At 41.3% G+C, this 27,786-nt stretch overlaps 1 protein-coding gene across 1 annotated transcript in view; it reads right to left on the bottom strand.

Moving 5' to 3' along the window:
* Nucleotides 1–27,786, bottom strand: part of LOC124599264 (adenylyl cyclase-associated protein 1) — a 183,359-nt gene that overhangs the window by 9,105 nt on the left and 146,468 nt on the right. The window contains exons 6-8 of the mRNA XM_047136063.1: nt 27,325–27,497; nt 17,300–17,506; nt 3,664–3,807 (exon numbers count right to left, since the gene is read on the bottom strand). Coding sequence (XP_046992019.1) covers nt 3,664–3,807; nt 17,300–17,506; nt 27,325–27,497 — 524 coding nt within the window. The remainder of the gene's footprint in view (nt 1–3,663; nt 3,808–17,299; nt 17,507–27,324; nt 27,498–27,786) is intronic.

The raw sequence follows: 27,786 nt of genomic DNA, 5'->3' as shown, positions 1-27,786 counted from the left end.
TCTTGCAAAGAAAATCAGTCTCATTACTTTATTGTCGCACCTCGTATTTTGTAACGGATGCCATCAAACTATCTTCAGGACAGTGGAAATTAAAAAAGTCCCGTGGTGATTTTCCTGTCCCTCTTAAAAAAAAACTCGCAATTACTGGTTGGGTTTATTTGTAACTGGGAGAACAAGTACTCTCCAGAAAATTTGCACTCTTTATTGCCTATTAGCTAATAACTTGTGTTTTCTGTGACATAAGATTAAATATAGGGTACATAAAACCAGTAAAGACAAGAGACAAGCAAGCAGTACACGTTTCTTCAACCTTTAAGTTCTAGCATTTTTTTCTCTCTAATCTTACTACAGCTTTACAGAGCATGCTTTTCTTTCTGGAAAAGAATCTATTACCTCACCAAAGTTCATCAAACGTTTTGCTGCATGAAGAAAACGAAATGTCGTTATCTAATATGGTAAAAGTTGTTAATACAAACAGTACCCAAGCCTGGTGTGGTTCCTCAATCTGATTACATGTAATTTGTCACTGTCTGCTAGACAAAATGCAAGAGGCCTGTCTAATATTACAGTAATCATCACACACACCAAATAAATGAGATTGTTTTGGCATAAATGGTCATTTTTATAACATTTCAACATAATTCATAAAATACAAATATCAAATGCCTATTAGGCCAACTAAAAGCAAAAAGCTTTATGTTAGAAAATAGTTTCACATTTCATTCATACACCCCAGATTCTCAAGCATGAGATCCAAAAGTAGTAGTACGAAATGTTTACATAAATTTGGAATCATCATATTCTTCTATAATTTGTGTGATGTCCCCGTTTCCCTCATTCTAATAATCAATCTTGTCATCACTAATTCTGTAACTATTCCTGCCAGTGTGAAAACTTATTCTTCGATTAACTTCACTAACCCTGTCACAATCACTAGTTTTAGTTATCCTGTGTTTATTCTCCAGTTACGCATTATTACATGTTCGTACAACGTGTTTTCTGCGCTACTCCCAGAATAGCCGGAAACTGTACAACTGGCTCTTAGTAGTGTAGGGGTCTGGCCAAAAATGTTCTGTCATTTTCTTGGAGACACCGAGAAGATAATATGTAATCTTTCTTACCTGCCTATTCCTGTTAGCCATTTATTCTCCACTCTGGTACTCTGAAACTATGGATTTCACTAGTAATTATAACAACACTTATCGTTTGCAAACCCAGACAACCGCATATACAAACAGCAATAGGCATTCACCCGTTCCGCTTTACTCCGCTTACCTCATATAGCCCTGCCACCTTTTGTCTGGAAGATAGTTTATTTATATATACGATGGGGATTCCCCTAGCAGGGAAATCATGTACACTATGCACGCATTCAAAAATCAACTTATGATTCATTTGGAAATCAACTTAGAATGCATTCAAAAATGTTCAAAAACCAACAGGGACAAGTTTCAAAATCATATGAATAATCAATAGACCAATGTGTGCTAGATGCTAGGTCCTTTGTGAAACAATGTTTTCTTCCTTAAGATATGAACTTGGTGCTCCCCCCCCAAACTGCTGCCCTGGGTGGATACCCCGGTTTGCCCCCACCCCCTTGATCAGGGCCTGTTGTGCAAGTGTGAATCTGGTAGCTTGCACACGCCAGTAAAATTTTTCTGGGCAGTATCTGTCTGCTTGCTGCTACTGCTTGTACAGCTAACAGCCACACTTCCGTAGGCAGAAGTGGGAGAAGATACTACTCACACGTGACTCAACAGTGCATGCGCATGAGTCCGCTTGCACTACTCAGATGAATCTAACATAAACAATGGTGACGTCACGCTCATCACAGGCAATTTGTTGTTCTGAAGCATGCACAGTCTTCCTAAGGCCTTTGACACATTTTGCTGTTGTTAGACACCTTGTATGAGCACTGTGTTTTGTTGTTGTATATGGTGCATTTCCCATGCAACTTAAGTTTTATTTTCGTTTGTTTTTTTCTCTCTTTCATGTTTTATTGTTGCACTATTATTCTGCCGTGGCAGGACACAGTAATATCCTTTGTTAGAGTATTGGTTCTCAACAGCCAAAATTACAAAAATTTAACTGAAAACTAAAACAATGAAAAGCTCTAGGAATTCTAAAAAATTCCCCGGTTTTTCCCAGTTTTCTTCCTGATGAAAAACTTTCCAGATCTTCTGCTTGTCCCAGGTTGTATACACACTGAACTAATACTTGTGTGCCTGATAACCTCCAAGATGAAGTATCAAGCTCTGAGTCAGTTTAGCTTTATTCCTGGGTCCAAAGCTTATCTTGGCTGCAAGAAATTGCATATTGCAAAATTATAAATGGTGTCGTCGGTCGGGTCACAATTATACAGATAGTAGGGTGTCCTAAGCTAAGTACTTTGAATGAGAAGCTAGTAGTTGGAAATGTCCAGTTAGTTTCTTAGTGCTTTACTAGTAACTTGTACTTTTTAACAACAATTAAAGCTTATAGCATCTGTTCAAGGTGATAACTGCCAAGTTGATGGCCAATTATCGAGTTCTTTGTGTCTACCAAAGGCAAGAAATTTATTAGAATCAGGATGATTGATGCCTTTTGCTTCTTTCCCTGTATATCTGATCATTCGTCCTGGCATTCCTTCCATTATCCATACATTAACTGCATTCCTTCAGGTTCCTGTAGTGGCTAATGTTTTGCCATGGACAACCAGTCACAAATTGTAAACAATGATAATCTTTATCATGGACACATCACACACAATTGGTACTGTTTTTCGAGTTAGTTTCATCAACTTCATTGGGGCAGGCAACTATTTGTCTTACAGAACTTTTACAATAATATGTTTCATACATATTGCTTGTTCATGACCTAACAGTGCCTGAACTATTCAGTTGTAAACATTGGGCCTATTCCTCCAAATAATCAGCATAGTTCTTCTCAAACACGTAAAATTTTGACCCTATAATTTTGGGCCAAACTGTATATTAACCTTTTAAGTGACATTGGTAAATATGTATGCCACTTTAACTACCATGTATAATTTATTTTCTTCTGATTCATTGGTATGAATATTTACCACTCCACGCCTCATGTTGGATTTAGAAATAAGTTAAGGAGTTTTATTCATTACTGTTTCCACAGAGTACATGCTGACATGCATTTTGTCACTCAAAGGATTAAGTATTTTATAAAACGTGCTTAAAACCACATCAAATTCATCTGTTAAGCAAGTCTCCAAATTTGATAATCACTCAATTGAAATTTTCTCATTGCCAAAAGCCACCCCTGCCCCCATATCAGTTTAATTGTGAACTGAGATTTTAAGACATCGACACCAAGTGTTTCTGAATATGAACTTCTCAGTCAGATCTATGTACATAAGAAACGCCTATACAATTTCCGCTGTAGCATCTGTTGGGAAGATTACGGAAATGTTGGTAAAACGAAAATAAGTGATAATTCAACTGGACTGATGTGTTAATGTAACTTAAATAATTTCACATCTTTACAAAAAATTCTTGAGTCGTGAGCTATATTGCATTATGAACTCTACTACACAGAATACTACAATTGTAATTGTTCTTCTGAGCTCAGAGGGGATAACTGACATGGTGTATATTCATTAACCCTTTAACAAAAGTCTGTGTTTAATATACAACCAACATATATACTTACATAGTCACCATTTCCCTTAGGCACCATTACATTCATCTCTGATGATTTGGAACTGACAATTTCAACATCCAGTGATTCAGGACTAAGGTACATTTGGCAGCCATCAGTCTTGTCAATGGTTATTGTCGGTACTTTACCTAACACCTTTAAAAGTAACAGACAGGCATTAATATAAGTTGAATACATCCAGACTCGAATGGCTTATTATGTAATAGGAAGTACAGTAAGGAAATTTGTATTTTGTCAGGAGGCTTTTTATATTATACTTTCTAGTGAGAAGAGATGATGACAACAAAAACAACAACATAATACTCTACAGGCAGACAATTGCAAAATCTGTTACTCAGTACACCAGCAATTCAGTATACATGACACTGAGTGGTTAATGGCTAAATAGGGAGGTACATGATGAATACTAAACAGGGAGGGACATAGAACACACAGTGACATCACTAATGTGATCCTCTGTCTTTGTTCCACATCAAATGCTCTAATTTTCAGTGATGTTACAGTCTTTATTTAGTTACAGTAATCATAATGGCCTGCAACAGTTAATATACAATATAGGGAGTGATGTCAGTTTTGGTTCGGACAAAAACAATTCCTGAAATTAAATATTATCCAATTGTAACCACACTCAAGTCAAAATCCAAAAGCCAGGCCATTAATGGAGCACAGAACACAAAACTGAAAGCAACTTTTTTTATGAACAACAAGGAACTGCTTGAACAGAACTGACTTCCTGGATGGAGAGTGCATCCATTTACATAAACATTGAATATACCACAATGTACAAACATAAGGTATTTCACAACCATTCCAGTAATGATAAACAGTAAATAAAAATGACTGCTGGTGGTCGGATATGAACTAGCAACCAGCAACACACCAGCCAGAGTCACTAACTACAATGTTACAATGTGTGCGCCACCATTTCACAGCATTGTTCCTCTCCCGGACAAGCAGTGACCCACTGTTTCAGAAGTTCTCATTGCAGTCAACTACAGCACTCTGGATCTAGAACTTGTCAATGGTCGTCTGTATAGCAGCGCTGTTGGATCCTCATGTTTTAGTCATGATATTACATCCTCTTCAATTTATTAAGCAGCAACAGTAGCACTCCTGTCAAAGTTTCATGATCTTCAGTTTCCTTGAACGAAGAGTCCCCATCATCGATCTGTGCCTCTGCACCGTAGCTGATCTGTGTGCGGAAGACATGGGCAATGTCTCTGTGCTTTTGTCTTAACAATGCAGGGTCATAATCCCCTACTTCATATGTGACGTCGACAATGGACAAAGGATACAAACGTCCCAAACTAGTACATTTTCTATTTTCTGATAGTCCCCATTTTCTGCATAGGCATAAAAATTCATACCAAGTCTCCTGTGCAGTATCTCACTGTTTGGTGCTTGTTATTTTAGCTGTCTCAGTCTTCCTCCTGAGTATCCATGGTCCATCTGCAAATCAGTTGCCTTGCTTCTATGGTTCCAATGATTAGGTGTTTCATGTAGTCATCCTGTATACATCCAGTTAAACCAGGAACATTGTATCCACTATCATTTCAACCAGACTCTATTCTATCCTAATATCTCCATTCGACATTGACATACATCAAAAGCTTATCTTCCAATCTTTTATTAAAGTGTTCTGTGAGGTCATTATCCGTAGATGGTAGACAGTTTTCATCCAGTGAATGATGTCACAATTAGGTGTAAACTCTTTTACTAGTGTCAACTGGAAAACTTATCTATGATCACAGTTCTTCACATGGGGCGCTCCGTGCTCCAAAATGATGTCTTCTACAAGGCACTTCGCAATTTCTGGAGCTTTGGCAGTTGGCACAGGTTTGATAACAAAATAGTTGCTGAGGTACAAGTCTACTTGGAAGAAGAAGAAGAAGAAGAAGAAGAAGAAGAAGAAAGAATTGTGGGAGGGGAGGAGGGGGGGGGTGGGGGGGGGGGAGTGAAGGAAGCAAGCTCCTAACAAACATGACACAGTGCTGGCAACATATTTACATTTACATACAAGCTGTGCTCCAAGCAGCACTGACAGTGTCATCTGTTAGCTGCTGCTGATGCTGCTGCTCCTGTGACAGCTGTCAACCACTACATTTGGCACATCGACATAAGTAAAAGCCAAGATGGGGTAATAAAAGCTCACAGGATTTGTGAAATCAAAACTGGTTGTTTCATGTTGAATACTGGTGCTTGCTGCTACTAATTCCACATCAGTTCTCAGAACAATTTGAAATTAAAAAGAACCAGTAGTAAACCTTAACACAATGGAATAAAAAAAGAATGAGTAAAATTATGAAAATTGTTATTCTCATACATAACGCCGAATTGCATACACACAGAAGTAACTCAGAATCAGTCCCTGCGCATGATTCATTATTCTTGCCACTGGCTGATTCAGCAGTATGAATAATGATTTTATGTATTGATAGTTTGGCAACACCATTTCACCACCACTAATCTTGTTCCACTTGTTGGGCCTTCCTGCAGGACCCTTTCCCAGCTGTCATCAATTACTGACAGAAGGGATTCATTTGCAGCCTTAACAGGTTGTCTTTTACATGTCCCCTGAAATGAAACACTCCCTAAACAACCGTGTTACTTTTGCCGTGCCGGTTCTGCCGCACTCAAATCATAAATGTAGGGTGGCAAGCAGACAACAATGTGCCCTCTCTCTTTTACCAATTCATTGATCGTTAGGTTTTTGCAAGTCTATGTTCTTGACTTAAAGTGAACAGGGCCTGCTTTTCATGCTCTCATTACAGGCAACATGTCTCTTTTGCAGCCATTCCAACATACTCACTTTCATATCATACTGTGTGGGTGTTTTTCCCCCACCTGTCTATTATGGTATTGAACACTGTCCACCACAGTACCCGACTTTGGAGGAAGATTTGGGAGAATCATATTTGCAAACCACCTTTCAAAGTTTCCCGAGTTCACTTGACCACGTTAATCACCTTTTGTGGCTTTAGCTCACAATTTTTGTTGTGTATCCCTGATGAATCCCTTACCTGATACAACACTTCCAATAATAAGTCTTTCAAAACTGGGTTTCCCACCCCATCACGCTGACATCATCCTTCTCCCGCCAATATTTACCAACCATCACATTACTGTCTATCCAAGTTTCATTCAGATGGAATATTTCAGTGGCTGCTTCCTCAATATTTTTCATTTTTACAATAAAATGCAACTGCCAATCAATAATGTCTCCATGCTCTAACAGTAAAGACCTCTTATTTCACCACTTCAACCCACATGAGTGAGATGGATAGAGAAATATTTCATACAGACGTAATACTCCAAGTCCAGCCAATCTTTTCCTTGAGTTCCAGTTGAAGTTTCCACAGACGGGGAGCAATCTTCTGCACCATGTAGAGGTCAATGTTTTGAGTGTCTCAAGACACCTCTGTCAGAGGTATCCAACTTGGTTCTCCCAGCAGATATTTTTTAAAAAGTCAAAAAATATGGCTGCATTATTTGCAGTTATTGTATAGTTACAAGTAACAAGGAGAGGTCCCCAGAGGAAAGATTGACTTTTCGAAACCACCATTTCTATTATGATGTTAAAAAAAAAGGACATAAAGATATGTGGCAGGACTCATGCCAACTACCTTCAGCATACCAACCAAGTGACTTTACTACAGGTTCTTTTTTTTTTTTTTTTTACAAAAAATCAACTTCATTATTTCAGCTTTAGTCGCCTACTGCATGGCAAGAAATTCTTTTGCACACACAAACAAAATGAATACTTAAGTAACAAATTATTTAGGAATACAAGAGATAACTCACAAAGGCAGAAGCACTGCGTCATTTATAGACACACAAACAAAACGTACAGAACTTGGCTAGCTTTCAGAATGCACTTCCTTTTTCTAGCTGTAGGAAACAGTCAGTCAGTCAATGAAATCTTGCATGTTGTGTGCTCTGCTGCATTTGTGCCACTGGGTGGTCCACCTCGCTTTTGGCAACAGTTTGTCAGTGGCCATTCATTCTAGTTGACAGCTGGTTGGTTGTGGCAGAGCTGGTATATAACATGGCTGCTTTCATAGGTGGCCCAGCCTCTCATGAGGGTAGGACAAACCTGTGATGGGACTGAAGTAGGTTGTGCTGAGTGGGTCGACTGGGAAGGTCTTACATCTGGATCTTCCTGTGGCAGGGTATTGTGGATGGGAATGGCAAAGGGATATTACCCAAGGTACTTCCAATCCCTCCCATGGGGGCATTCTAATGCATACCCAACCTCCACAACATCCTAGTCCATCCCTATCCCACTCCCACTCACAATCCCCTGCCACAGGGATCATATCCTTGTGGAAGGCTCAGATGCAAGACCTGCTCAACCACTCACCCAGCACCACGAACTCCTGCCCTTCCACAGTTTTATCCTACCCCATAAGAGGCCGGGCCACCTGTGAAAGCAGCCATGTTATATGCCAGCTCTGCTGCAACCACTGCACAGTATTTTACATTGGTACGACAACCAACCAGCTGTCAACTAGAATGAATGGTCACTGCCATACTGTTGCCAAAAACAGTTGGTCCACACAGTGGCACAACATGAGCAGAGCATAACATGGGAGATTTCAATGCGGCTGCTTCACTACCTGTGCCATCTCGATCCCCCCCCCCCCCCCCCCCCGCCAAGCTTTTCTGAGTTGCGCAGAAGGGAGTTATCCTTACAGCACATCCTCCACCCCCATAACCTTCCTGGCCTAAACCTAAGTTAAACCGCTGCCCCCCTCCCCCACAACACACAAGAGTGTGAGTGTGTGTGTGTGTGTGTGTGTGTGTGTGTGGGCGCGCGCACACCATCCCCTGGCCAATTTGCCCCCCATCAGCTAGTTGTGTGCTGTTATCTCACACCTTCACCCTAGTCTGTGAAATCATGTGACTTGCCACCGCCCCCTCTACCTGGACCCCTAGCTAGCCCAGAGACACTCCCCACTCTCCCATGAGCCACTTCCCAGCACACTTCCTGCCTCCTGCTCTCTCCATTTCCCTCACCCCACCCGACCTGCGACCTGACAACCCCCTCTCACCCTAGTATACACACCGTGAGCCAGCACAATGCAGTCCTTCTGACTTTTGGTGAGTCATCTCCTCTTAAGTAATTTGTAATTTTCAACCAGAACTTGCCATACATGACTACTTAAGAAATTCAGACAAAGGGAAAGGCAGTGTCAAAGCACTGTCAAGTTCAAAAGTTTAACTGAAATTTTCCTGTTTTTGCCAGGAGCTTCTTGTGATTTCCTGATTGTCTTTACAAAAGCTGTTAATTCTTCTCACAGAGTTGAAGCTTGCCCCTCTGTAAGTTACTGTTGATTTTGTCAGCTAAGAGAGAAGGTGGAGCAATTCTATTTTTCGTCTGTTGTTCACTATATTCAGTGACATCATTAATTATTTTTCTTGCTTCACTCCATAATTTGTACCATTGTCATTCTCTGAGGAACAGGAGGAGTATCTGGCGTTGCCTGTGATGGGCCAAGAACTGCTTCACCACACATAAAGAGGTGCATTACTTTACTACACAACACAACACAGCACAACAGTCACTTCATAAGGGCTACATGTGCAAGAATCTGTATTAGATTGCTGGGGTTGGAAACGGCCAGATGAAAAACATGAGTTTGCTAAAGTCAATCAGCTTCTGTCAACTCAGAAACTAGGAAGCCCTTGTTCTTCTCTTTGCGAAGAAACCCACTGTGAGTGTAGATAATTATTCATTAATTTTCCATTTTCTGACCTTAGGGACCACCAATCGAGGTCAACTGCAATTCAGTGGAATAGCGCTGCTGCATGTGAGATTGGTACCATATGCCCCACAGGTTACTGTGGCACATGGTTCTTTTGCTGGCAATGCTTACAGTGGCTCACGTAGTATCTCACAGATCAGTAGAGTCCTGGCCAGTGATAGATGCATCTGGTTCCGCCTACGGGCTTCATGAATCCCATGTGACCAGATGTTGCAGTGCAGTGGAAGAACTCCAGTGTAGTTGGATGTAGATGAGCAGGGATGATAAGCGACCATTTGGCCCCACTCTATCATAGTTTCTATAACACAAAGCTCTGTTTATTAATTGGAATTCTCCTTTGATCCGTTCCTCATTCTTCAAGGCTTCTATGGTTTTCTGCAGTGCTGGGTCTATCTTCTGTTCAGCAGCAATATCATTTAATGGAGAAATAATTGAGATTTCATCCATGTGCCTTGCATTTGCACCCATTTTTGTATACCACTGTGACATCATACTCCTGAAGCCTCAGTTCCCATCTTGCTAGTCAACCCGATGGATCCTTCAGGCTATGCAGCCAGCACAGAGATTGGTGGTCCACCACAACATCAAATGGTTTGGCAAACAAATGTGGCCAGAACTCTTTGATGGCCCTAACAACAAGGCACTTTTTCTTGGTTGTAGAGTAGTTCATCTCAGGCTTGAGATTACTCTGAAAACCACTTCCTAACTTTGCACTAGAACTATCCTTATCCCATAATTGCTAGTGTCTCAGTCAAGTTTTGTCTCGGCATTCTCAGCATACAATGCTTGGACTGGAGAAAATGTTAGTGCTTCCACAAGCACGATGAAAGATCAATCTGGCACCTTATTTCAGAAAAGTTTACCGTCTCCCTGCAGTAGTTCTTCCACGGGACGTACATTAGCACATTAGTCATTAATGAACTGCTGGTAGTATGAGTACATTTCAATAAAACATCTCACATCATGAATATGCCAAGGAGTCAGAAAATATGTAACTTCTCTTATTTTCTCATGGATACGGATTCACTAGATGTCCCAAAATTTTTATTTCTTGAGCAGCAAGAAGGAAATTTTTCAGATTTATACGCAGCCCAGCAGTTTGAACACATTTCATCACAGTTGTCAGGTGGCTTAGATGTTCCTTGAAAAAATGATATCATCCAGATAGCAAATATGCATCATCCATTTAAAGTTTCGAAGAAGTTCGTCCATCGTATGTTCGAAGTTGACTGGTGCGTTACACAATCCAAACAGTATAACTCATAGAGGCCATCAGGAGCAGTGAATGCAATCTTTTCTCTGTCAACCTCAGTTCTCTAGTAGCCTGTTTAAATGTCTATAGTTGAGAAATACGTTGCTTCTTTCAAGTAGTCTACAGTGTCATCAATGTGCAGCAAAGGATAGACATCTTTCTTCACGATTTTGTTCAGTTGTTAGCAGTCGACACAGAAATGCCATGTGCTATCCTCCTCCTTCACAAGGGCCACAGAGGCGGACCAAAGACGCATTGAAGGTTCAATGATGTCACCTTGCAGTATCTTCTCCATTTCCTCCAGGACTGTCCGTCGTTCATCCGGCAGCACATTATGTGAGTATTGGTTAGTTGGTGTACAATTCCTAGTGTTAATCGGTTGCTTGGTCTGTTTTTTCTCTGCACCAGATCTGAAAGCATCTGAAAATTGAGCAGAAAGGCTATCAATTGCTAACTCTGCTCTTCGGCAGGGCAACCCTACTCACAGTTTCGTAGTAGTGTCTGCTACAATCATTTTATAAGTACATCTGTAAGACTACATGGAGGAGTACTGCAGCAGCTGCAAGTGGCTGGTGAACACAGGGTGTTATCATTTCTGTTATAGCAACCAAGCTGTTTAATTACTGTAACACAGGCCAAGCTCACTTGATGGAATCCATAGCACAGTGGTAATGCACAGCACAGGCAAAATGGTTTCTCCACCTGCAGGTTTCAGTGGTGCCGCCGAGAACACAACCAGAAGAGGAACATTGGTAAGACAGGTTTTAAAATACCTGTTATTTTTGAAGCAGTTTCATTTGCAGCCCAGCAGCACTACTAGGATGTGGGTGCTACACCAGGTGAGGGAATCACAGGGAGCCTCCAGTAGGAGTTATGAGATCAAGAGTCAGTTGCAGTCCCAGCTTCCAAGATTAAGCCCACCCTCTGGACTTGTGCCACACCACAGGGGGCCTTCCAGGCTCCCTCCAGCAGCAATCAGACTCCTGCCCAAGGGGGCAGTGTGAGACATCCCTTGCAGGGCACCTGTTTTCCATCAAAGTGATGGTGCCACTCCATGCTCCACACCAACGACCATCAGGATGCAGTCATCCACCGCAGAGCTGGCTACCACAGCAGGACTGCCAACCATCTCCGAGCATCATTGACGCAGTGTGATTGACACAACAGAGTCGCGTGGCGTGCACTGAGCACAAGAGTCAGCAAAGCTAAGCAAAAGCATGGTGCAGCCACTCAGCCATCTTACTGAGGAATGGAAGCATGGTCGCTGGCTCACAATGACACAGTACTAATGTATGAGAAGAAAAGAAAATATTAATTTTGGCAGCTCCATCTTCCTGGGCCTCCACTGGCCTGCTACCCTGCTTCAGTCCTGCTCCGTCTGCCATCCTGACATCATAGCCAACCCTCCACCCCATCTCAATTACAGCAGGTTCCTCCCCAGTGTTGTCTAGGATAGTAGTGAAGTACAATTCTATGTCAGTAACATTAAGCAACCCCCCTAGATTGGTTTGACTGTCCTTAAGCACATACCTTTAGGGCTGAATTGTGGCTCCTGTTTACAATTAGTGTTCCAAAGTTCTCCCTGGCACCTGGCAACAATTATGATCTTCAGTAGCATGTAGATTTCTTTAGTAATCCTGAGTAGCTCTTTGTAATCAACAAAAGCTTCACAGTTTAACTGAGCATCTCGAGTGATGATTGGAACTCATCTCAATGATGATAGCAGAATATCAATGTCTTTAATGACAAACACCCACCCAGAGCAATCTTCATTAGGCATGCTCACTGGAACAGCTTCACAATTTAGAGCTCTGACCTTCCACAGTCTATGATTGCATGTAGTACCTGCAAGACTTCCCATCTCAGAATAACATCATGACTACAGTCTGCTAAAACAATGAATTTGAATGCCATGTTCTGCACTGATAGCTCTTCTAATAAGATACATTCCTGTTGGCTGCACGTATTTCTCATTTGTGACCTTCAGCGCAACAAATTCTGTATCATAGGAAACAGTTTTCTTTAATTTATGATGATAGGGAATCCACTGCCTCAACTTGAGTTAGGACAGGTTGGCCACCAATGATGTTGTCAATGTGATTTCCTGACATCTCAGTTACTCACATCCACGGAGGACTTGCACCTGTGGAGGCCTTGCCTCCATACACGGTCGTATCACTTAGTTTTTTGAAGTTGACGGGTATGCCAGAGATCGGTACCTCTGTACAGTGATGGAGAATAGCTAAGGGATCTTGGGGAACAACCCTGTCCTGGGTACAATGATGGGCTTCATCCCACGAGTTGACTATAGTGATTTGCAGTTGGGTGGTGTGAATAGGACTGTTATATGGCTCATTTGTTGTGGCATAATGGTCATCAAACACTTGTCTTCAAACACTTGTCTGCAGTAGTATATAAGGTGTCCAGGGCATCCACAGTGGAAACATAGCAACAGGTCGACATTTCTCCTCCAAATGTCTGTTTCTCTGTGTGGCATTGTACTTCATGGAGGAGTTGCTTGTACCCACATTGGTCGGATGCTTTATTATTTGACAATTGCAGCGGAAGTCCGAGTTGGTCTAGTTCATTCTTCATGGCGTGATCAGCTAATGGTGGAGACTGCTCCTAAAGAACGATACACCTCTTCTTCAGCATTCTCTATTACCACTTGACGTGTGGGGTCAAAATTTATGGCTGATCTCTCTCTTGCATACTCAGTCTGACATTTCAGGCTGCTATACACTGTTTTATCTCTTCTCTTGCTATCTCACTTATGAGAGGTGAGCTCATGGTGGTCTTCCACAACTGCCTTAGAGACCACACTCAGTAGTTGCTCATATCTCTTTCATCCAATTCTTCTTCTTCTGTAGCATTTTCTTGATTAACTGGCGTCACTTGATGAATTCCTCTGTTGTCTACCAGAAGAGCTTTGTACATTTCTGTGACTCTTTTCAGCAAGCACAAGATTTTGTCAGATTCTGTCATATGCAGATTCACAATGTGCCACAGGACCCAAACATTTTGCATGTAGGGCTGTACCATTTCCCATGCCTGTTTTTCCAATTGTTCTCTGCTACGCACACTAGCTGTGACTGTCACCAACATTTTCTTCACTTTGGCTTGGAATCTTTCCCGGCTTGAGCTTCTCTTCCTGATCACTGCCGGGCTGTGTCATTCAAGTAAAATTACACATTTGCAAACACATCATATCATCCCACCTGCTGCACTGGGTGATTCGATCAAATCTTTTCAGCCATTTTGTTGAGCCCTGACAAGAATCTCTCCAGATCACACCAATGGATGCTGATGTGCAGCTGACTTACTGTTGGCTTGCAATCCATTGGTACCCTGAATATATGGACCCTGGAAATGATGTACTGCTTGTGTTCCTGTCTGTGTAGGCGATGGCTTTTATGTAGCCTAACTGAAGCCACAGTCACATAGATGTTTTCAAATGTCCGGGTCGCCACCAAAAAATGTCATGTCATAATCACAATCAAGGCCAAATCTGAAAACAGGGTGTCAATGAAGTACAACACTTAGCACTGAAAGCGATTTCATAACGAACACTCTTTACCAATAGAAAAGAACTCACTTCCTGGACAGAGTGCACCTATTTTAACAGTTATATTCCAGAATTCTTGTATTTACACAAACCTTGATTACTCCAGAATATACAAACATTCAAATAAAACATTTCAAGAACCTTTCAGAAATGACAAATGCTAAATAACAAACAATTGCTGTTGGTCAGGTTTGAACTGGTGACCTGCAGCACATCAGCCAGAGATGCAAACCGTTATGCCACACTGCATGCACCACAGCTTACGGAAATATTTTCCTAAAACAGCAGTTTGTGGTAGTTTTCTTGTGGTTAGCCATCCTTCATTAAACATCTATACTAGAACAGCTCATCCCCCCTTCTCGTTTTCATCTGGACACTGTGACCAACATAAAATACAGTGCAGTGTGTGGAAACCCTTACAACACATAGACATATAATGAAGATTATCACACCCATCATTTTTTTCTTTACGTGACAAAATTTACCTGATATTCATCAGTAAAAATAAACATAGCTATATGGAGGCATAATAGCAAGTTTCATGCCACCACTGTAACACATCAGTACAGTATTAATAGAGTTCATACAGAAAATCCAAAGAAGAGCAATGCTTTTTATTATTGCAAAATAGGGGAGAGAGTGCCACTGACATGTGCAGGGTTTGGGGTGGACATAATTAAAACAAAGGCGTTTTTCACTGTGGCAGAAACTCTCACGAAATTTCAATAAACAACATTCTCCTCTGAATATGACAGTATTTTGTTGACACCAATCTACATACGGAGAAATGATCATCATAATAAAATAAGGGAAATCAGAGATCACATGGAAAGACAAAGGCGTTCATTTTTTCCATGCGCTGTCCAAGAGTGGCATAACATAATTATTGTGAAGGTGGTTCGATGAACCCTCTGCCAGGCATTAAGTGTGATTTGTGGAATATCCCTGTTTACACGATGCCTCACACATCAGGTAAAACTTGGATAAATCTGTGTAGGAAACAGTCTTTTGGAATAGACACTCCTCTACTAAATATTCACCAATTTCTGTTTTTCCTCCAAAGGACACTACATACAGATGAGGAAAATATGCATGACTTTAGGCCCAAAAGTAACGTGAAATCATTGTGGAGGAACCAATGCACCATTAAATGAAGGACAAAAAGTCAGATAACCATTTTTTGTATATGGCACTGTATTTTTATATTCCAATTTCAAGTGAACATCATAAATATGTACTAATACTGGACAGTCTCTGCAATATTGCATCATCATGGTGAGATCTTACAGATGCATGAAGATCAGTCGATAAATCTAATTTCATGAATCAGTATGAGCTAGAATCCTTTCTGAATAGAACAATGGTTGTAATGTGTTCAAGCAAACAAGACATTGTGTCAAAACCACAAAACAGTTAGTCAAATGCCCTAAAACATTCTCAGCAGAATGTTGTATCAGCAGCAGTTTGGTACAACTCTCTTTGTCTATACTTTAGGAACTGCAAGTATACAAAGAAGGACAACAGGAATTGTCACGTTTGTCTGATGCATGGGAGAGACATGTTGATGCTGAAGAAACTGAACTTGCAGTCTGGATGAAAGACGGAAATTATCCTGAGAAAGCCAACTTTGAAACTTTCCAGAACCAGCTTTAAGTGCTGAATCTAGGAATATACTACAGCTCCCTACGTATTGCTCGAGCAGGGACTGAGAGGGCAAGATTAGACTAATTACAGCACGCACAGAGGCATTTAAGAAATCATTCTTCCCATACTATATATGTGAATCAAATGTGAAGAAGCCCTAATTACCAGTACATTAGAAAGTGCCCTTTGCTTTATATTTCATAGTGGCTTGTGGAGTGTATACATAGAAAAAGGCCACGTCTTACACCCCAACAATATGAATGAGTATTGCAACCATCAGACAACACTGCCATCAGTATTATTAATAATAAATATACATTTGATTGTCTCTATGTTTGTGTGGGAGAGTGAGTGTGCTTAACAACAGAAAAAGAATGGTAGCTCAAAACCTAGTAGCAACTCTGCACGGTGCACTTTTTTATGTGCCATACTTTAAGCATCTACATGTGAGTGGCTGCCCTCCGTATTCTTCTCTATTAAAAGGGCAACCTTCTACCTATACCCAAATCTATAGAAAGAGAGACTACTAAAATATCCTCAGATGCTGCATTTTAATGGCATACATTATAAGGGCTGTGTGCTGTACTGAACTAACCAATATACAATTACTGCATACAATAACTTTGAGAGAACTTCTAAAGATGATGACTTGCTTAACCCTCTACTCAGCATATTGCTGTGTTGACAAGCAAAGCATGGCACTGTCCTTTTCCCACACAGGATCCATATTTCCAAGACTTCACTGCTGACATGAAACAATCCAGTCATTACCTGTAAGAACTATATACTTAGATACAGTAGCCACTTGGAAATTCTTGGGCAAAAATTTTACTTTCTGCTGTACATGTGACAGAATATCTGGATATGACATTTTTTTGTTTAATCAATACTACTTACATCACCAAACAGGGAGCTTTTCCACCCTAATTACCACTGAACTGCCATTTCACATCTTATTGTCACACTGCATATTATGTTTAATGGTGACTAGTTTCAAAAATGTGTTCATTTACAAACAATTACCTGCATCTCTAACATTTAAGAGTAACATAATTCCAAAGGAACATTCAAAAGCACTGTTCTACACCAGGTCAACGTAACAAACATTTTTCGGTTTTTCACTTATCATTACCATTTCTATATTCATGAGACACACAGACCAAGTTACAATGTAACTGGCTCGTAAAGTGTAATAACAACTTCTCTGTACACTAGTGTAGAGGTAAAGCATACATGTGATGTGTTTTTTCTCCAACATGCAAATAACAAAACTGATGATAACTTAAAAAGCTCTTTAGTCAAGAATTTATATTCAGTGCATATTTCACACACCTTTCATGAATTGCATTATGTTTCATTTGTAAATTTAAAAATAAGATGACGTTAATAAATAACATTTACCTGCATTTGAACTGACTGGCAATTCACGAATTCAATTGATGACACCAAGTTGTCAAAAACAATTGATGCTTTCTTACAAGAGTCCAACACAACTGAATTTATCTTGCCTTTGACAGTAAGAGTAGAATCTTGGCATTTAAACATGTACACAACATTATTCATCTCTGCATTCTCTACAACAAGAGAATGATTGCCTTTTTGGTATTCCTGAAAGGAGCACAAAGAATCAGTACAAGTGAATCAACAACTGTACATGAAAATTACTTAACAATCTTTTTAGTGACAAAGCCATTATTACATTTTCCTCTTAAGGCAGCAAAAAAGCTCAATGGTTTGACTAATATCCTCAACTGCAGGCCAGATCATTGCAAAATAATTATCAAATGATGATAAATTAATTCAGCCTTGTTTCTTTGAGAAAACTACAGTTTTTTAATTTGTTAAGGTAGGTACTAATGTAATTATGAGAATTTAGCTATGTGAAACTTACTGAAATGTTAAAATTCTCAGTCTGCAAATTCGCATTGCATAAGTTTTTTTGTGTATATTTGATTTTAGCTCACACATTTCTGTGTATGAATTGTAGATAACATATCGATATTTTACTTCAAATTGAGAGCAGAACAATGTCTCATTTTGTTCTCAAATTATTGGCTTTTATATCAGGCAGGCAGTTGTGCACAATGTGCCAAAGTCCGTCCCTGCACACTAGGAATCCTGGTGCCATAACAACAATCATATTTCATAAATGGCTCAAGAGAGAAGGATGATGTTTTCTGCAAATGATAGCACACAAAGAGGCACATATGCTTTACGATATGTTCTCAATTTTTTTTTCCACTGATATATGGAAGTAAAACATCTGCAGCAGTTATAGGGTCAGTGGAATGAAATGCAAAAACATATCAATAGCACTTAGGAAAACCCCATAGGTTGCATTTAAACATGTTCTCAGCACCAGGGGAGTGGCGGAGCATGACGAGATAACTTGTTCACAGCAGTCAAAGGGTCAACAAGTGGTTACATGGGGTACATGTAATGGATTGCTGAATGGCTACAAATAATGGCCTCCAAAACCAAGATGGTAATTAATATATTGCTAAATTCAAAAACAGTAATGAAAAGTCCTTGGAAAAATATAAATAATCAAGAGAGTTAAGGTAAAAAAAAAATCACCAAACAGTTGAGACACTGAGTTTTCAATAGACAAATGTACAAGATTGAGAAGACTGCTGAGCTTCTGAACAATTCTTCCTTCAGAGATAACATAACATAACATAGGCACACTCTCCGAGTCAATTATATTTTACTGGTACAAGGTATGAGGTAATGACACTGTGTGTGTGTGTGTGTGTGTGTGTGTGTGTGTGCGCGCGTGCATGCACACTTATCATCTCTGATGAAATGTGAATGCAAAGAGGCAGACTCAGGATTTAGGATGGAAACACATCAGCATAGAAAACTGGGAAAAGAATTATGTTTTAATGACAATCGCGACAACACGTGTGCAATGTGTGAGAATATTTGATAGAGAGGCATAAAATAGGAGACCTCTCTAACTGGTTTACAGAGTATTCGCACAAAAAACAGCCATGGTTCTGGTTAGTGAAGTGATTGTACTTTGTACTGGTAAAGAAAAATATGAGAAGGAAAGGTGTGATGCTGGACCCTCATCTTCGTACACCAGGCAAGAAAAGAAGTAATCAGAAACTTGTAACTAATCTGGATCTTTTGGCACAAGAAGCAATTCAGCACCACTTATACAATTACCATCATAATCGAAATTGGTCTACATTAGATCAGCTGCATATGACATTGCACGAGCTCGAAGTTTTTGAAGGCAACAAACTGTCATTGCGACAGGTTCTGCAGAGGTTTTTTTCTTTTTCTTTTTTTTTTTTTTTTTTAATATAAAAATATTTCAGGTCATAAAATGTTGGTGAAACAAGAAGACATAGTCGCATACCAATGCAGACATTAATTTCATGGACACTGTTTGGATAGACGAAACGTCATACTCTTATAAAAGGTTGGAGTGATGGCAAAGGAGAAGGTATGGCACTCCCCAAAGGCAAAGGTGGCAGAATTACTCTTTTACATGCTGGTATCTACCATGGGTTTATTCATGGCTGTCAGCTGCTTTTCAGATCCAAGATAACGTCAGAGTACCATGAAGAAAGGAACTGTGAAACATTTTTAAATTTGTTGTGACTCGCCGATCTTTCAAAGTGCCACTGCACAGTTACGTGCGTCCTCTACATGTGGTGCTGTCTGCCAGCCATGCAGCAGCAGCACCACCTAAGCAGCCAGCCAGCCAGCCAGCGCCCGCTAGACTTGGACTCAGTTATGATTTGACTGTTAAAGTGAACACACGTCTTACTCTGTTTACTTGATCTGTGACTTTCATGTATTGCATCTTCCTTGAAATATATTTGTTCAACTTGAAGTTATTACAATTGGCAACAAGGTAGTGATTTTTCTTTTCCCTCGTTGGCCCACATGTTTCCATGGCTACTTTAGAGCAACTATTGCAAGGTCTCATAGAACAGCAAACGCTTCTCACAAATGCGATTCAGGATTTCATCGCGGCATCAAATGTGGGGCGTCTCTCGTTGTTGTCTCTACCTACTTTTCCTCCTTACAACGAAAGACTGGTCTGATTACGAAAACCGTCTTCGACAGCACTTCTTGGCATTTCATGTTCCTTTCATGGATTTCACTTCAAATGTATCGGTTGTTGTCGCAACTGGCTCCTTTGAAAGATCCTGCGTCTTTGTCCTTTGCTGAAATGTGCTCACTTCTGTCCATCTATTTTCAAAAGCAAACGCATGTGGTAGCCTCTCGTGTTGCCTTTTATCGTTGTCAAAAACAACTGAATCAATCCTATCGCGCTTGGGCTGCTGAACTTCATGGCATCAGTAGAAAGTGTCAATTTGTTACTGAAGTTCACAAAGAATCCTACGCCGATTCCATGGTATGGGATGCTATTATCCGATCGGCGCCCAACAAAGTAAGGCAACGTGCCCTTCAGTTGGCAAATCCGACTCTAGATGAAGTCCTATTCATCGCTCAGTCTTTTGAAATTTCTCGCGCCGCTGGAGCGCAAATAGAGGCATGGGGCGACGTCGGGGAAATACAACCTCTGTGCGATGTTGACGAAGCGTGTGGCGTGTCCCCGCCGGCCGACGTGGCCGCAGTACGCTCCCAAGCACAGCTTCGGCCTAACCGTAAACAACCCTCTAAGAAACTGCAGCAAAACCCATGGCAACGTCCTTCATGTACGCGGTGTTTTACGAAACATTCACAAGAAGATTGTCCACAACGTTGGGCCGTGTGTCACAAATGAAAAAAAAAAAAAGAGGGGTCATGTGTCATCCGTTTGCAAATTCGACTGCATACATGATGTTCATGAACATGACGCTAATTCTGATTCTGTGTTGTCTCTCAATGGTACTTCTTCCTTTTCAGTTATTCCTCACTGTCCAAATATTTGGTCGAGATATTCGCATGCAGGTGGATGCTGGTTCTGCTGCCACTATCATCAATTCTCAGACTATGTTCATTTGGGTTCCCCAATCCTGTCACCTGTCACTAGGCAATTATGAACTTACAATAAACAGAAGATTTCTCTCTTGGAACAATTTGATGCTGAGGTATCTCACAAATCTGTCGTTCGCACTGTTCCCATATTTGTGGTCAACCATAGTAACGTGGAGAATCTTTTTGGTTTCGATGCATTTCGCGTTTTTGGGTTCTCCATAGATGACTGTCAATATCGTCTCTGATGCTATTCCTTATGCTCAATTGGATTCCTTGACGACATTTTCATCCCTTTTTTCTGCTGGGTTACGCCGAGCAAACGACTTTGAAGCTCGTATCATGCTCAAACCCACTGCTCGCCCTAAGTTTTTTCGGGCTCGGCCCATTCCTGTGGCCCTTCGTGATCAGGTCAAACGGGAGCTGGATCATATCAGCGCACACTCCGCTGCAGAGTGAAAATCTCATTCTGGAAACATCCCCCAGGCTGTGGCGAAGCCATGTCTCTGCAGTATCCTTTCTTTCAGGAGTGCTAGTTCTGCCACGTTCACAGGAGAGCTTCTGCAAAGTTTGGAAGGTAGGAGACGAGATACTGGCAGAAGTAAAGCTGTGAGGACCGGGCACGAGTCGTGCTTCGGTATCTCAGATGGTAGAGCACTTGCCCGCGAAAGGCAAAAGTCCCAAGTTCGAGTCTCGATCGGACACACAGTTTTAATCTGCCAGGAAGTTTCATATCAGCACACACTCCGCTGCAGAGTGAAAATCTCATTCTGGGAGCTGGATCGTCTCACTGCTTCAGGGGTCTTGCTTCCTGTCACTTCCAGTGAGTGGTCCTCTCCTGTCGTCGTTGCTAAGCCAAATGGTGATATTCGTCTCTGTGGCGATTTCAAAGCCACTGTAAATGCTCAATGCCTTAGCGACACTTACCCTATGCCTCGACCTGAAGAATTGTTCACTAAACTGCTGGAGGCCAGTATTTTTCTAAACTTGACCTGTCAGAAGCTTACCTTCAACCTCCTCTCAACACTGCTTCCCGGCAGTTTCTGGTCCTTAACACGCCTTTCGGCCTCTATCAATACCAACTATTGCCATTCGGGGTTGCCAGCACACCTGCTCTCTTTCAGCGCTTCTTGGAACAATTATTGCTCACTGTCCCTGGGTGTATAAATTACCAGGACGACATTGTTGTCACTGGCTCCACCACTGACGAACATCTTCAAAATCTCCGCACACTTTTTCATGTCTCTCAGACTGCCAGTCTTAAGTGTAATCTTCAGAACTCAAAATTTTTTCAGGCATCTATCACGTACTTGGGGTTTCAACTCTCTCGGGATGGTATTCGTCCACTTCAGCAAACTGTTGCTGCGATCGATGTCCTTCCTCACCCTTTATCTGTTAAGGAACTGCAGGCGTTCTTGGGGAAAATAGCATACTATCACAAGTTTTTACCGTCTGCTGCTTCAGTGGCTCAGCTGTTGCACTTTTCACTGGTCCGCGTCATGTGATGCAGCTTTCCAGAAATTGAAGACTATGCTGAAACAGGCCCCGTGCCTGGCTACTTATCGACCTGGCCAACATCTTGTTCTTGCCACGGACACCTCTCAATACAGGGTCGGTGCAGTCCTTGTGCACCGTTTTTCTGACGGTTCTGAACAACCCATTGCTTATGCCTCCAAAACGCTCACAGCTGCCCAACAAAAGTATTCTCAAATTGAAAAAGAAGCTTTGGCCATTATTTATGCTCTTCATAAGTTTGGTGTTTTTCTCTATGGATCCAAATTTCATCTTGTTACATCACAAACCACTTGTTTCCTTGTTTCATCCATCAACGTCACTTCCCAACAAGGCTGCACACCACCTCCAGCGTTGGGCCCTTTACTTGTCTCGTTTCAATTATGATATTCATTTCCGGACGACGGCTCAACATGCGAATGCTGATGCACTGTCTCGCCTTCCCATGGGTGCTGATCTGGCATTCGATAGGGACGAACGTTTGTGTTTCCACCTGAATGTTGCCGAACAGTGGGTTGTGAACGGGTTCCCCATCACCGGGGACCGGCTGGCGGCTGCTACGGGTTCTGACCCTACCCTCTCCCGGGTTTTCCGCTATATTCAGAAGGGTTGGCCAGATCATCCATCCGCTAAGACTTATGATCCGTTGCGGAACTACTACGCTTTGCATTACCGCCTCATGGCTAGGGATGGTGTTATCCTCCATTCCACCGAAAATGCTTCGCCGCATGTTGTGGTACCTGCGTCTTTGCGTGCTTCAGTCTTGCACCTCCTTCACCAAGGGCACTGGGGTGCCTCTCACACAAAATCTCTGGTGCGCTGTCATGTGTACTGGCCCGGCATCGAAACTGAAATTGCACACATGGTCGCTGCCTGCAGCCTTTGTGCGTCACAGGCCGCTACCCCGAAGTCATCTTTGTCTGATAATGGTCCGCAATTTGCCTCTTCCGATTTTGGGGATTTTTGTGCCCGTCACGGCGTCATGCATGTCACGGCCCCTCCATTCCATCCACAGTCAAACGGTGAGGCTGAACGACTGGCCCGCACATTTAAGGCTCAGATGAGGAAACTCCTGACTTCTTCTGCTGATGATGCGCTTCTCCAATTTCTGGCTTCTTACCATTTCACCCCCATGGGCGACCACAGCCCAGCTGAGCTCTTACATGGCCGACAGCCCCACACACTACTTCATCTTCTGCGGCCTTCCACCTCACGGCTGTGGGTGCCTTTGCTTGGACAGTTCACCGCCGACGACCTTGTACGGGTACGGGGATATGGCAGGCGGCCAAAATGGAGTCCTGGCTGCATCTTACGACACCGTGGCCGACGCCTGTATGAAATCCAGATGGACACAGGTGTTGCAGTGTGTCATTCGGACCAGCTTCGGCCTTGTGTGCCGGCAACGCCTGTTCCGGATGCCGCTACACCACCTTCGGCTCTACCTGACGCTTGGGATACTGGAATCTCTCATTACTAACAACACAGTCCTCTCATCATCATATCGGTGCCAGCACAAGAACTGACGCCACCAGGAGACGTGCCCATGCAGGAACCAGATGACCATCATCTGCTGGAGCAACTCTACTCGTCTCCTTCTCCTACGGACGCGGACACATCGTCCATGTCTCCTGTTATAACAACAGGACTTGCCGCAACAGGCAGATTGGTGCACGGGGCCCCAGCAGATTCGACACCCACGTCTCCTGTCATCTCGACCCGTTATCATTGGGGGCACTTCCGACCGTACAGCAAGCCGCCTCCTCGAGACTTTACGGCCCTTCAAACAACACCTATGGACGTTAGCAATCTACAGGCCACCTCCATCAAGACCTGTGCAAAACATTCAAAGGGGGAAAAAATGTTGTGAGTCGCCGATCTTTCGAAGTGCCACCGCACAGTTACACGCGTCCTCTACAAGCAGCGCTGTCTGCCAGCCATCCAGCCGCACCGCCACCTAAGCCGCCAGCCAGCCAGCGGCCACTAGACTTGGACTCAGTTATGATTTGACTGTTAAAGTGTACACATGTCTTACTCTGTTTACTTGATCTGTGACTTTCATGTATTGCGTCTTCCTTGAAATATATTTGTTCAACTTTAAGTTATTACAAAATTGGTTCACAAAAATGTTGCCATCAGCAATTTTTTTCTACAATGCTTCGTACCATTTAGTTTACAAGGATAAGGTTCTAATCCTGTCCTCTCAAAAGGAAGACAATATTCAGTGGTTATGGAAACACAAAAGTAACTGTGAGTGACACACTGAAAAAAGTACATTATTAGAACTCTTGTCACTTCATAAGCCACAATTCCAATGTATGTTATTTATGAGGTAGTTTATAAACACAGACATAGAGTCATAAGACTGCCACCTTATCACTGGCACTTTAACACAACTGAACTTATCTGGATGCAGAAGAAAGAATATGTTACTCACGAAAATAAAAAAAGTTTACTGTGAGTGAAGTTGAGAACTAACTATTCAGAGCCAGGAAAATGTCAGTGAAATGGACTGGAGGACTACTGTGATGCATACAAAGTAACTGACGAAGCATGGAATAATGAAGATTTTCTCTAAGATATGGTTATGGAACTTATTACTGCTTCCAGTAGCTCAACCAGCTTGCAAAGTTCAACTGGTTTGAAATGAGCAGTATCTATCCTCTTTTGGACAATGCAGTTTGCAATCAGTGGAGGCACATACACAAAAAAAAAAAATTTATTCCTCTTAAATAGTATACTTTATTTCTGTATGCTGTGCCTGTGTCACCTATAACCTCTAACCTGTAATGTGTCAGCTTGTGAAGCCAGTGTGAGGGTAATTTCATGTAACCAATCAAAGCAAGATATTACAGTCTGCTTTTAGCAATGATTTCTGTCTCAGTTTGCTCCTTAATGTTAGCTTCACACACTGAACACAGCAAGTGGGATGAATAGTTCTGCAACTAGTTGTTGACCATCATTTTCTTGGATACATTTCGCATCACTGGGTTGTGGTAATGTTAGCAGTTCTGTCATTAGTCAGCTGTTGACAGGGCATCTCGTGTTTGCGTCATACCTCATGGCGGCCACTGTCACACTGCTCAGGGTTTCATGTAAATAGGGGTTCTCACACTTTCAGTATTATTGTCAATCTATTAATGTACTGATTTCTTAAGGGTGGGTACTGGCATACTGTCAATACTAGAAATACTGATGAGCAGCATTGATGGCTCCAAAGATATTCTCAGTATTATTATTCTTTAAGAATCAAGTTTGCCAAATCATTAGTAATTCTTTTTATTACTATTACTGGTTTCGACAAACCTATGCTGTCATCATTGGATTGTGTGACATTATTATATGTACTTGCTTGATTCTTCAAGAATAATATAACTTTCAGATTGCCCTCCAACAACTGATGCAATGTGAAACATATATTCTCAGTATTGTCAATATGTACGGAATGTGTGACTGACTTTTGGCAGTTCGATAACATTCAAGATTCAGATGTTGGCAGAACTTCATAAATCAGCCACAAAGCATTAGTGTCCACTGTTTATGTTTTCAGTTCACCTTTGAGTATGACATCTCTCCGGTTCAGTTTTTCAAGTAGTCTTTTAACACAAAACAATTTTAATAGGACTATGCAGTAGCAGTCATATCTACCACTTTACAGTGGTCAGTGGAAGAGTCTCTATGGCACTGCTTTCTTTATTAATTAATAGGCCTTGCCGTATCTATACAATGACTGAAATTCATGTCCGCCACGCTAGCACGCACGCGCGCGCCCACACACACACACACACACACACACACACACACACACACACACACACACACACACTACATTAATTACCTGAATATATCATTGCAGTACACATTATAATTTCTTCATGTGTTTCAATAACATTTTTGCAAATTGTTTTTGCTGATATTACACCACTAAACTTCAAGCATTCAAATGACATGCCTGTTGCCACAAATCTCAGTTACCTAATCTCTCATTGACTGCAACTCTCTCTCCCATTAACAAATTTTGCTTCTATATTTTATGTTGCATCTATATTAATAATTTGTCATAAGTTGCAGGACTCACGAAAATAGTTTACGACACATTTTGCTTCATGGCTATGATTTTAGAGAGTATTTTAACATGTGAGAAGTCACTTCTTTTTTCAGCCATTCTCAGACTTATTTCCTTTTTTTTTATTGTTTACCAGCAACAGCCAAAATAGCTGCACGACACACTTTCTTTTGGGCGTTCCGACATCCTTAACCTCACAACATTGCTGACAGCCAATGTGGCAACACTGTAGTGACAGGAGTCGGATGTCAACTATCAAGTAATTTCAATCAGACTATAGCAATTACTAGAACAATTCAGTACACTAGGCCACAGCTGATTCTTCACCTTACTGTTGTCCAATGGAAAAAAGCTCAACAGTTTAATGAATTCACCGTCAATACTGTGAACAAGATATCAAGAAAAATGATTTTTCCTGTTATGGCTTGTCTAGGTTTGTGTAAAAACCAGAATAAGTTTTTCTTTCTGCTGTTAGTAAAAATGTGATAAGCTATAGCAAGAAGAAGTAGTCCAACATCTGTGTGCACATCTTCCTTCCCCTTCAACCCTTTTACCAAAAGAAGGGCCTACTGGCTCCAAAAGCTTGCAGACTTTAATACCTTTCATTTTTGTGTTTTCCTGCTGCCGCATGTTGAGTAAATTTTTTATCTCTCAAATTAAATTATATTTTCAAAAACTGCTTATTTGTGTGCAATAAGTTTGAATAGAAAGCTGTAGTAATTATTAACTGTTTTAACACATATCTGGAATTTACAATGCTTTAATAGCTTAGTAATTTTGATTTTAATGATGGCTGTACTGCTATACATTTTCCTCATTTCACAATATATATGATCATACCATCTGTATGCCAGTCAAAAGTAACAATAAAAATGTTAAATTTCTTATGGCTGTTAATAAAAGATTTTCTTACCACCATCCATTTCTTCCCTTCTTTAGTGAAAGTTGGTGGTTTGTCTGGAACACTAACTGGAGCAGTAACTGGCCTCGTCGTCAATGACTGTGAAGGTGCTTTGAAAGGTGCTGGACCTGCTCGTAGAGCTGTATTCTTGTGTGTCTGCATGTCAGGTGTCACTCGTTTCAGGGCTGAAATTCACAATCCATACCATGAGAAATACTAATCTTTTTCCTGTGGAAATGAGTTCAAAGACATCATGTAGTAGGCTTTATGTGAAATATGCTAATCTTTTAACACAATGCATCTGTTTTCGAGATGACGGTTAGCTCTGTACAATACACTGAATGTTAAAATTTGTGTTCTTTCCTTATTAATTTCTATTACAAAATTTATCACTATCATTGTGTGACAACAATGTAGTTAACAATTACTGTGAGAAGACACAAGTAACAATTTCAATCAGTGGATTTCACTTTT

The sequence above is a fragment of the Schistocerca americana genome, chromosome 1 (genome assembly GCF_021461395.2).
Source record: "Schistocerca americana isolate TAMUIC-IGC-003095 chromosome 1, iqSchAmer2.1, whole genome shotgun sequence".
Classification (NCBI taxonomy): domain Eukaryota; kingdom Metazoa; phylum Arthropoda; class Insecta; order Orthoptera; family Acrididae; genus Schistocerca; species Schistocerca americana.
The sequence above is the reverse complement of the archived record's forward strand: the minus strand, read 5'-3'. Positions and strand labels throughout refer to the sequence as shown.